The 12016-nt window shown below is 46.5% G+C and overlaps 1 protein-coding gene across 2 annotated transcripts; it reads left to right on the forward strand.

The window, feature by feature from the left end:
* Positions 1-1738: 1738 nt before the first annotated feature.
* On the forward strand, positions 1739-10346 carry LOC106807024 (kinase suppressor of Ras 1-like). 2 transcript variants are annotated; one of them, XM_014809225.1, is made up of 9 exons: positions 1739-1890; positions 3585-3671; positions 4627-4715; positions 5375-5800; positions 7096-7276; positions 7470-7637; positions 7857-8078; positions 8457-8805; positions 9093-10346. In XM_014809225.1, exons 1-9 carry the CDS (start codon positions 1796-1798, stop codon positions 9171-9173), a joined length of 1698 nt encoding a protein of 565 aa, XP_014664711.1. In that variant the 5' UTR covers positions 1739-1795; the 3' UTR covers positions 9174-10346. The 2 variants fall into 2 exon arrangements, with proteins under 2 accessions (XP_014664711.1, XP_014664712.1); XM_014809226.1 differs by lacking the exon at positions 1739-1890 and adding an exon at positions 2853-3349.
* The last annotated feature ends 1670 nt before the right edge of the window (positions 10347-12016 follow it).

A 12016-nucleotide genomic window follows, 5' to 3' on the forward strand; every position in this document is an offset into this window, starting at 1 on the left:
ATACATACATACATACAACATACATACATACATACATACAATACATACATCATACATACATAACATAAACATACATACATATAATACATACAAATTCATACATACATTACATACATTACATACATAAGCATAATACAGTACATACATACTAATAGCATCATACATACATACATACATCTACATACATACATACATACATACATGCATACATGTCATGCGTACATGCGTACATGCGTACATGCGTACATGCGTACATGCGTACATTGCGTAGGTGAAGGATGCGGTACATGCGTTACAATGCGTCAGCGTACACGCGTATACGCGTACACCGCTACATTGCATATACGCGCACACGGCACAACACGCACACGCTGGCGCACACACTACACACACACACACACGACAACACACACACACAACACACACAACACACACACACACGCACACGCACACGCCGCACACACACGACACACACACACACACCCACGGCGCGCGCACACACACACAGCACACACACACACACACACACGAACACACAGTACACACACCCACACACACAACACACACACACACACACACACACACACACACACACAGCACACACAACACACACACACACACATATGTTATATTTATATTATATTCATGATTCAGGCTAAATGGCTCCCCTGCGATCATCCACATGGCGTCTACAACTGCTCTTGGGCGCGCTCTATGATAAATATTCATCTACGTAAGGTGACCCCGCACAACGCCGGCTAGCGAAGTCATTTGACAATGACTGTCATATGACTGTCAGTAACCGTCCGTCGTAGCATTTTTCAGTCGAGCCGTCTGTGGCTTATACGTCTCCGCTTACTTAATTGCATCAAATATGTTTGCAGGATGGCCGCCGCTACCGCCGCGCGTACGCCGTGCAGCGGCGAGGAGGAGGCTCGATGGACATGACTAGAGTGTTAAGCTCCGTTAATAGACAAAAACGTTCGGTTGCCGTGCCAAATCGACAGTCGCATTATCGATCATCGTAAATCTGCCGCGTCGAAGTTACAAGCCGTTCCATAAATACGCCGCATGCGGGCAGGTGCAAAGGCAAGGTACCGCGGCGGGTTGCACACGCAGTTTCGACAATTGGCAACGGCCATCTAGGCAGGACATCGACACTAGCTGCCCCTCGCCGCCCATTCTATCGCGATGTTATGGCCGACAAGTGCCAGAGAAGGCAGTGAGGAGGAGCGGCGCGAGAGCCAACAACTCGTCCGTGTCTCGTGCTTTGGCTCATAATGTCGGCACGTGCCCGAAAAAATTTAGCCCCGTGCGTCAATAGAGGTTGTGGTCTAACCCACGGCGGCGACGTGCGGGCCGGTCTTAATCTTCGCGGGTGATGGCTAATGGGTCAGAGGGGAAGTGACGGGAGACTGCCAGGATCGTAACGTTCATTCAGGGTGGTAAATGTCGTGTTCATGTCGCTTAAGGTCTTATATATGAAACTTCGCATACATTTTGCAAGGCGTGTACGCAGCGGTGTATGGGCAGCTGTTGAGTCCACCGGCGAAGTACGGAAACCTCACCCCTCTGCCCGAGCACCAGCGCCCTGCTCCCTCGCCCGACCCCCCCCCCCCCGCTGCGCGCGCGAGACCGCACTCAGCCGCACGCGCGTGGAGAGGGGTGGGGGCAGTTCCGCGTGACTAGTGAAGCGTATTGCAGGCGCGTGCCTGCCTTATCTTCTGCCCCAGCTCATTACTTCTGCCACACGACCATCAGCTACCGTAAGGTTAAACGACGACTAACAAATAGCATGACGGTAACGCGCTTTCTCCCGACAACAGCCTACGCCGCTGTGGATGGCAAAGCCAGTGATCACCAGGGTTACCCGATTGCTGTCACATGCAGGTTCGTAATCGCTTAAACTTCGCGTTCGCGTCTTGTGGGTCTAGTAGATACAGACGACAGTCACACGTGCTGTTGAAGACAAGTGCACCGGCTCATTAGCTTGGTGCACTCTAACACGGCTGGATGCAGTGAGTTGATTTTCGGGATCTATAGTTTATGTCAGCATGGCTTGATGTCAGGCAAATGACTGACACACACACACGCGCGCGCGCGCGCGTTCGCTCTCTACGTGTCGGTTAAAAGCATACGATTAGCATAATATCACCAACCTCTTATTCGGGAGAAAGGTTAGGAGTCGAGACGTATCTGTGGTGTTCAGTGCCTCACTGCTGTATCTAGCTATAGCTAGGTGACGCCAAGAGTTTTGCAGTGAAATTTCAGTCACTTGATAACGCATGTGATAAATGAAACCGTAGGAAACGGAATGCTGCGAGAGATGCTCTCGTATGCAAGCAGGCGCGTACTGGTGGTGGTGGTGGTGGTGTGGGGGGTCTATCCTACAATGTGACCCCGTGTATGGGCAGTGAGTTTAGGGTTAGGTTAGATTTATAGATAGGGATATGGTCAGTGTTAATGATTGGTATGGTCATGCTAGTGATCTACGACTATGACAATAACACTGCTGCTGCTGCTGTTGTTGTTGTAGTTGTTGTTGCTGCTGCTGCTGTTGCTGATAATGATGATAATCATGATGAGGATGATGATGATGATGATGTTGGTGGTAAATGTGCGGCGGTCAGTCATGTACGGTAGAACGGAAGCCACTCGCGTGTACGAATACTATAGTATTATATAGTATATATCGGAAGACAGCAATTTACGAACCAACTGTACTGCGCGTTCGTACGGTCTCGGTCTTGAAAAGTCTTGGAAAGTCCACTCTCCGTTAACTTGCTGCGAGAGAAATGAGAGATGTGAGATGTGCGCCATATCGCGGAGTTCGAAGCAAAGCGCGACGACGGCTGCGCGCCGTGCATCGACGGCAGTTCTGCGCTGTTTATTGTGGTTCGCCTGACTGACAGAGCTATTCGCATGTCTACGCGACACACTGTATCACGTGAAGTGGTGATTTGTCGTGGCGCCTACGTGCAAATAGTAGATATTTGCCGCATAAATAATTAAGTATATATACGTATATTTTATACATACGAGTATATACATGTGTGCGTGGGTTTGCAGACATTGTTGTGCCATTCTTGTACCGTCTGCCCGCACCGCAACCTGGTCTCTTTGTTTCGCGTCGGGGTGTTTGCGCGCAGGTTTGACCCTCTTTGTTTCACGAAGAGAGGTACAATGCGAGCTAATCGGGGAAGGGGGCAGCGGCGGGTCACGTACACACCGGTCGAGTAGTCAGTGCTTAGTGATCTCCTCTCCACACATCGATGGCGTGACAGTGGTAAAAACATGGCGGGCAGCATTGCACGAGGCCGCTCCGTCTTTGTTGGCGCGCACGCGCGCGGTACGTTAATAAGCGCGTTCTTCCTTCTCCCTCCCTCCCCCATCAGTTTTCATCAATCGCGCCCACTCTATTGCTCCCTATACCGCCTCTTTGCCTCCCTCTCCCTATCTCCACCCTCTCTCTGTTTGTAGCCGAGCAACGTGTGCCTTCTCTAGTAGCGAGTATGTGTAGCCGTCGGTCGTTGCTGTCGTGCGACTTTTCGTGCTAACCAGCGCCATCTTTGTTATATTTGCAGTATGACGAAGAGCGTCACGCGACCGGGACGCTGTGGACATTGCCAGCAGCCATTGCTGTTTGTCGGACTCTGTTGCAAATACTGCAGGTAGGTCCCCGTCCTAGATAAAGCCTAGCGCAGACTTGCGACTTTTTCATGCAACTCGGCTGCGATTCTAGAATCGCAGTCGAAATTGCGGTGAAATCACTATTTCTGCGGGAAAGTGCAACTGCAACTCGTAGCGATTCTGGTCGCTTGCAACGAGTTGCAAGAATCAAACTGGTTTGATTTTCAGCAACTCGTCGCTCCCAATCGCTTCGAAATCGCATGTGTGCGCACACACGGTGAAGCGTGCGACCGATCGCATGCGGTTGCAGGTTGCAGCGACGAGCAACCAAAAGTCGCAAGTCTGCGCTAGGTGCCCGGCCTGGACGTGATCCCGTGTTTGTCATGTGCGATACAAGAAAACTGCAAGACATTAAAACACGCGGAAGAACCCGTATACAATATTTAAATTAATTACGACATGCCCGATGTTATTACACTTTATGTGGCTCCTCAAATTGATATCCCGCACAGATAAATTTTTTTTTAGCTCCGACGTTATTGCCCAGCATGGTGTACATTAGATACGACAAGTCAACGCAGTAGTAGGTGACGCAGTAGTAAGCCCCGAAAACGACCCGCGTCATTTAGATGTTTTGATAGGTGTTCGGCGTGCAATCCACACCTGAAAGTGTTGGCTCACGCTATTGTATCTAGAGGTATATAGCCACAGATGTGGTGCTTCACCTCCCGGAGCGTTAGAATTATATTAGTTAGCGGGGCAATAATTATATTCGTGTCTTAACGAGTCTGCCTGCGTGCGCGCACCTGGGCGGAGTATTGCTGCGAATCAAGGGGAATTCGCAGATCTCAAAAAATTACTCGATGATGACGAAGACACGCGCACATGTAAAAGGAGTCCGTGATTGACACGCACGTCACACGAAATAATATCTTTTGCGGTGAGAATGCCGGTTGCAACGGTTGCGTCATAACCGCGTTCCATTTACGATTACAGCTTTCGTTGTCACGTGAAATGCGGAGACTCCTACCCGGGCAAGTGCATCTTCAGAATCTGTTCGCTATCCAAGCTCACAAAGAACGCAGGTACGTTAAACATCGCCGCCATTACGTGACCAGCCAGATAGTTCCCCCTATATTCCACAAGACTATGTAGACAACTCACCAAACGTTGTGGGCTAATAGATACGTGTGAGTTTAAATTTGACACGATTATATATGCGCTTCTTGGCATGTATATACTATGCATACTGTTATACTATGTATATATACTTAGCATGTAGGTATGTAGTATATATATATGGTATAGCTGCTGACGCATATCATCCATACGTTCGCGTTCATTGCTGAGCAAGAGACAGTGGGATATCATTAATAAATAAGTTCCAGAGAAACAGGCTAGTTTATACGTTAATAATCATAATCATAATAATAATAATAATAATATCAAGAGCTAATAAGATGGTATTATTAGCTCTTGATAATATATATACATATATATTTATTTATATATAACCAATCATACCTTGGAATTTGTTTAATAATACATGATATGGCCGTGAGACGGACGCCCGACTCACGAACATACGCGCGCGCACGCACATGCACGCACACGCACACGCACACGCACACACACACACACACACACACACACACACACACACACACACACACACACACACATGCGCTCGCGCGCGCACATCATCCCCTAACCTCGCATTAATAGATAGCATCGTCGATTGCAGGCAAGGAAGTCGTCGAGATGTTACAGACTCACGAGGTGAATCGTAACAAGCTGCCCAGTATATATAGTAGGTCAGTCAGCGTTCCCGCACAAGTCGCCCGCCCAGCAACATGCAGCAAGAAGGAGCACGGCTCCTACTGCAGGCTCCGCCGTTGGCTAGCTCTACGCAAAGAGAAGAAGAGTGTCGCGGACGACGAGGCGACGCGTTGCCCGGAGCAACACGACGTCATCTCTCTCGAGGCGTGCGCGACCGAGGAGAAGACGGCGGCGGCGGGGATGACGACACAGCTGCAGGTTTTGAACCAGCATGCAAACCTCGTGCAGACGTGCAGCTGTCCGTCGCCTAAGATACGAAAACCAGCCGCCACTCCGCCGAACGTGCTCTGCAGCACCTGGCCACCTGCCGGCAGAAAGCAATATCGTCACGGTAAGTAGTCGACAGATCCTGCCCCTCTGCGTGGCTCTCTGTGTTGCAGGCAAGGCGCATCGTTTTTTGTTATTGCTTCTTTTTGCGCGTACGTGTTTCTCGGTGCTGTCGTGATTGAGTTGAGGCGCGGTCGCACTGACAAGAACGGCGAATGTCGAGGTGAAGGAGGAGAAAAATCCGGTGACAATAGCTCTGCGAAAATGTTGCGGCGCTTTTTTCTGAAACCTATAAAGACGAGACGCATAAAAGCTGGCGTGGCGTGCAGTCGATCCAATTACATGTTTACCAACGCAAAGCCGCGGGAAGTGATACGTAAAATTCACGTTATTGTGCCTCTCTTCGCGGCGCACGCTTACTTGCTCCAGCTGACTTTTTAAATCGGAAGCACCTGGGCCGTTTCGATAATAAAATTATAGTAAATAAACACGAGTTTTACTTGGTGTCAAATGTCTGCAACATACAACGTCACCGCACTCATGTTACGGTGCACAAATTCAGAAAAGAAAAAACCGAGAAAGATAGAGAGGTAACAGATTTCAACGGGATTCGATCCGCTGCCCGTTGTTTCATAAGCGGTACACTTAACCCATGTGTTTTTCGCCACGTATTGTGCCTCTGTATGACGCAAGGGTTCATTAACGGCTAGCAATTGTCAATGGTACAGTCGACAGTCTTCCATTTGTTTAATTAATTTACAAATATAGAAAGTTCTCGTTAAATTTCTTGAGCACAGCGCGCACGATCCCATTCCCACCTCCCTCTCCCACTTTCTGTTCACGACCCAAACACCGCGCTGCCGCCTACCTCGCGTGTTTCAGCAGCGGTCACCTGTAAGATGTACACGTAAACCTTAAAGCTGTAAGTTGGACGTTGAAAGTTGATTTTGTGTGAGAGAACCCCCGCTGTGGTTAGACCCTCTTTGAGACAAATGCGGACGCACCGGGGTTATTGCGTAGTACGTGAGGTAGTAATTTCGCATGTCGGTGCGATTTGTTTGTGGCAGGGGGTAGCTAGGGGTTTGAATCATCTCTCGGGACGCGGATTCTGTGATAGAAATCTGTAATGTGTAAAGTAATCTATCTCCGAAGCATATAACCTTCGACAACAATCTTCTGTCGGAAGTAGGGTTCTGCTTTTAGAGCATATGTACACCATCGGGCGTGCTCGCGCATCTGTAGGGTACCTTAAGATTCATCGATCTCTGTCGCACGTATTCGTATTTAAATCAATTTCTACTTTGGGCGTAAGTCAACCGTTACACAGCGAATCAAACGTCGTACTCGTTTTGTCTGCAGCTATCTTCGATGACGATGAATACGATGAGACATTCGCGTCGTTGCTCGGCTCCACGCTACAATCCAACGCTCATGCGACGCTGGATAACGAGCAGGACAGCCTAGCGGAGTGGCACATACCGTACGGAAGCCTGGAGATCCGGGACATCGTTAGACAGAGTCAGCGTGGAACAACGTACAGGTGTGTTAAATGCCTCTTTGCGTCGATGTATGTTTATTTGCTTACACGTATATAATCGCACTTGGCAATATATTAATCATCTGCGATGGAAGCGCGGTAGATCCCCTGTGAATAACGAACGTAAAACATTTGTTAGCAATCTTTCGTCTGCCGTTCCGTCATTGCGTTAACGCAAGACTTAATGTTCCAACAGAGGGCGCTGGCATGGTGACGTCATGGTGCACGCCTTCCAGTCGAGCAGCCAGCTAGACGTGGACAGATTCTGGGAGGAGGTGAAAGTATTGAGCATGATACGTCACGAGAATGTCGCCCTCTTTATGGGCGCATGCGTCGAACCGCCGAACCTCACGATCGTCACGAGGTATTTGTCACACTTTAAAATCATGTATAATTTGAACTCGTGCAGCGATCGTTTGAGCGCCTTCGAATATCGTTATGGCACTCTTTGGAATCTGCGCCGGTTTTCTGTCTGATGCGTGTAAATGAAGAAAATGGATCGAGAAGGCCGACTAATCTGTGAACGACGGCTAGTGACGTTCCAGCTCATGGCATGTAGTTAACCACTTGTTGATTCTTGCAGTATGAGGAAAGGAGACTCGCTGTACCGCCACGTCCATCTCGATGCTGATCGTCTTCCTCTACACTCAAAGATCACGATTGCCCGGCAGATAGCACAAGGCATGAGCTACCTGCACAGTAGAGGCATAGTACTCAAGCGCCTTAGCTCCAAGAACATCTACCTCGAGCCAAAAGTCAAGCTGTGTGTCGTTGACTGTGCGATGATGGAAAAGACCATAGAGAGGTAGGTTTCTCTCTCTCACTCTCTCTCTCTCCCTCTCAGTCTATTACTGTCTCTCCTAATGTGTATCTGTCTGCCTGTCTCTTTTACACGTTTTTCCTGCTTCTATCTCGTTTATCACTCGTTACTCAATCTCTCACTGTTTCCCTTCCTCTAGCTACTTCTCTAATCTACCTGTTACTCTAAGGGACTTCTTTCCTCGCTCTTCCCCCCTCTCCCCTTCTCTCTCCCACCTCTCCATGACCTCATCCACTCTTGCTGCATAAAGAAGGAGCAGAAAACAAAGGGATCTTCAATATTATACACACCTGTGCCTGATATACACATCGAGCCCTCAAAAAATCTAGGAATGCTAATCTGACCATCTATTTTTTGTCACAGGGCGAACTACGGCTCGCTGCCCCAAGGCCATATCACCTACTTTAGTCCAGAGATCATGTGCAGCCTCAAGGTGGAGCCACCTCACGTGACGAGCAGCGGTCCCTACACGATGGCGTCGGACGTGTACGCGTTCGGGACCGTGCTGTACGAGCTGATGCATGGCGAGTATCCGTTCCGCGGTAGCAGCCCACACTGCATCGTCTGGCAGGTGTGCCACGCACGCAGACAGGCGGTCAGCGACCTAAAGACGACACCGCAGATAAAGCAGCTGATCGAGCACTGCTGGACGACCATGCAGCATCGACCTAACTTCAAGTCCATCCTAAGGAAGCTGCAGCATGGAGTGCCGGTAAGAGTCCGCGACACGATAGGCCATCTCGTGACACGCGCCATCAAGCATTTCGTCGATGTAATCGGTTGTCGTGGCATTTAGTTTGCATTACTGGAAGAGGCGTGCGTCCAGGAAGACGATTATTGTTGAAACGAGGCGTGAAATCCTTCATTAATTAGCTATATTTAATGATCGTTTGCATAATAACAGCTACGTCAGGTACCAACTTATGTAATTGAACACGAATCAACCTAAACATTATCCGTTGTAATTCGAACATGCATTAATAACGGATTGTTTTACAGGCTGGCATGCACAGGCGTCACAGTACGTCACAACCAGAGGGACTCCACAGAGCAGGACTGTGGAATCATTCCTACCCATAACGGGAATGAGAGGAAGCCGGCGGAAATAAGCCCACCCTATTCTAGTCACCACTGTAAAAGTAGAAATTACTGTGTTTGACAATACAGTCAACATCTTAGTAACTACTAGCTTCTCAGTTCTACTGAGCCTCCTACCCCCCTTCAATCTACGGATTTGAGTAATCCCGCAACAAATAATATATTTCTTTTGTGTAGTGTTAAAATCGAAACCGTAAAGCACTAGAATAGGGTCACATTGCCTACAAACTACCTATTAGTTATACAATAGGAATGGTTAGGTGTAATATAATTGTTACATGGCAATAGTTGACGTGAAAGCTCAATTAATTCTACAGAATCAGAACTTATTTTCTGTGTCATCTGCCCGAAAGATTTGTAGTATTGGGGGTACGCGTCGCCTCATTATGCTCTAATAACGATATGACGTCTTAGATAATGGTGAATCTGTGGAGAGCGGGTCTCTCTACGATATTATATAACTACATCTACCAGAACGATTTATTCCTCGCCCAAGTCACTGTTATTATGAGAGTGAAGTTGTGTCAAGTTAGTCGTCGTAATTGTTTGCTGTACACCGCTCAGAGCCTGAGTGCCTTTAGAGCGCAATATGCTCTTAAATCGGAGAGCATCGTGTCTGCAGCCGGTTTATCAACAATCACGGAAGAAGTGGAATGAAGAAGTGGAATGTTCAATGACAGTCCGATAGCTGTGTGAAAAAATCGAGTGCTCCAAATCTAGTCAATCTAGTGCGTTAAACGGTGTACCCGGCATAATTACCCGTTCATCACATATCTTCGATAGAATCCAATAGACTGGCGCTCGCTGGATCCTATTGCAATGTCATTAGACTAGAAATCGCCTTTTGATATCAACTATTTCCCAGAAGGCGTGTGATGTAATAATGATCTCTGATATTGACCAATGCACGCTCGTGGAAAAAAACACGTGATCTCGGGTTTCTTGTTAGCACCCTCCTCTCAGATTAAGTTACGTATTCGTGTCTTGTATCATGTAGGCTAACTTGACCACAGTGACAATTCATACATAAGAATCTCGACGTATTCAAAGCGGAGCTGTTATTTTGGTATGTAGGTTACGTGTTATATTGTTGTAAATATTGTCAAAAGATACTTTATCCAGTTAATGCAATAAATATGTTGTTAATATTAAGAAGCAATGTTGATTATTTATTGATTTTGTAACAGACAATTAAAGTCGTGGGGTCATAGCAATTTGTCAGCCAGTAGCAATACGAGTGCATACATGTTCTGCTGTTTACTTCATAATAAATTAACTTTATAACAGCAACAAATTACATACAAACAACAAGTTTGCTTTATATATAATATATTATATTATATTATAGTTTTTATTATAGTTTTTTATCCGTATTCAGCGCAGTTGAATAGACAGGTACCCTGTCTCTTCCCATTCCTCCCTGATAATTTTTTACTAGCTTAGGTAACCGACGTTGCCCGGGAAAACCGCTTAAGAACACCGTGTAAGGGAGATTCTGACACATGTATTTACCTTATTCTAAGGATAGAGTCGTAACAGAGTAACAAAATATGAAGAGTAAATGACAAAACCAGTTCGAAAGATTCTGTGATTCTATGCAGTCAAAGCTTTTGGATATATCCAACATATGTATATAATTATGTTTATGTATTATTATATACAACATTGTTACGAAATTGCGCCAAGTTATGATGAATATCTCTCTCTGGCTGTGCAAGTGTTGTATTGTAGGGCTGCGTGCTAATTAACCAGGGGCGCTTCTAGCCCGACGAGGCGTGCGGCATATTACGTTCCTCGATATTATTGTAATAACATAAGACTCCGTGGCTCGTATATATATATATATATATATTCGCAGCCACACCTAAAACCAGCGGGAAATTGAAGAAACTGGTTTAATAGGATTGTAGGGCGTTCGGGCAGTTTTAAAATGCGTATAAATACAAGATACAAGAATCTTTATCTGATCAGATCAGATCAGATATCACAAACAATAAACGTTAGCCCTGATGGGCTATTATTCCGACAAACATAAGTAAATAACAATTCTGGTTAAGAACAAATAGACACTGACATACAGAGGAGAGACAATTTGATATTAGTTATTACATGGACAGTTACTTTATAAGATGTAGAGAATGGAAGACGAGACGCGGGACCTAGGCATGAGTACATTGGTTGCCGTAGTATGTATATATTTTTGTGTTCGACGGAGTAGTAATAAAGACAGAGTTCAATAACTAATCTGCGACTACGGCTCTATCTGACGAGACTCTACGCTGCTACTCTACCTTGCTATCTACGAAACATCTCTACCATTTTCTAACTCTACGCTTCTACGATTCCGGAGCTGAGGTTATCACCCAAATAGAAGTACAACAATTGGTGGAGGATGCGGGTACCCTCCTACTAAGCACGCTACTCTACGAAGCATCATCTCTACTGTTTACTAACTCTACGCTGCTACGAGAACCAGAGGTTTACACCTAAATAGAAGTACAACACAAGCCTTGTCTTGCCTTTTAAATGCACAGCTGGTGACGTCTGTCACATGTCTCTCTTATCATTGGGATTCGCAATACATCAAAATAATACATGAAAACTCAGTATTTGAAATTACTGCGCATTTCATCTTCCTCCAGAGGAAACGACCACCAATGTTGTATATCCAGAAGCTTTGGCATAGAATAATAGGAACTTTCCAACTGTTTTTGTCAGAATATTGTTAATTAACTCGATCCTTCACATTTTGCTTTTCTGTTACGACTCTGTCATTACAATTAACGCAATATGTATGTTAGAATTTCTTCATCTGGTTTCCCTGA

This window comes from Priapulus caudatus, unplaced genomic scaffold (genome assembly GCF_000485595.1).
Source record: "Priapulus caudatus unplaced genomic scaffold, Priapulus_caudatus-5.0.1 Scaffold190, whole genome shotgun sequence".
NCBI lineage: Eukaryota > Metazoa > Priapulida > Priapulimorpha > Priapulimorphida > Priapulidae > Priapulus > Priapulus caudatus.

Coding starts and splice junctions, on each gene's coding strand:
- LOC106807024 (XM_014809225.1), top strand. CDS start 1,796: ATGACGGTAACGCGCTTTCTCCCGACAACAGCCTACGCCGCTGTGGAT. Junction 3,672..4,626: donor CTCTGTTGCAAATACTGCAG/GTAGGTCCCCGT, acceptor TTACGATTACAG/CTTTCGTTGTCACGTGAAAT. Junction 7,638..7,856: donor AACCTCACGATCGTCACGAG/GTATTTGTCACA, acceptor TGATTCTTGCAG/TATGAGGAAAGGAGACTCGC.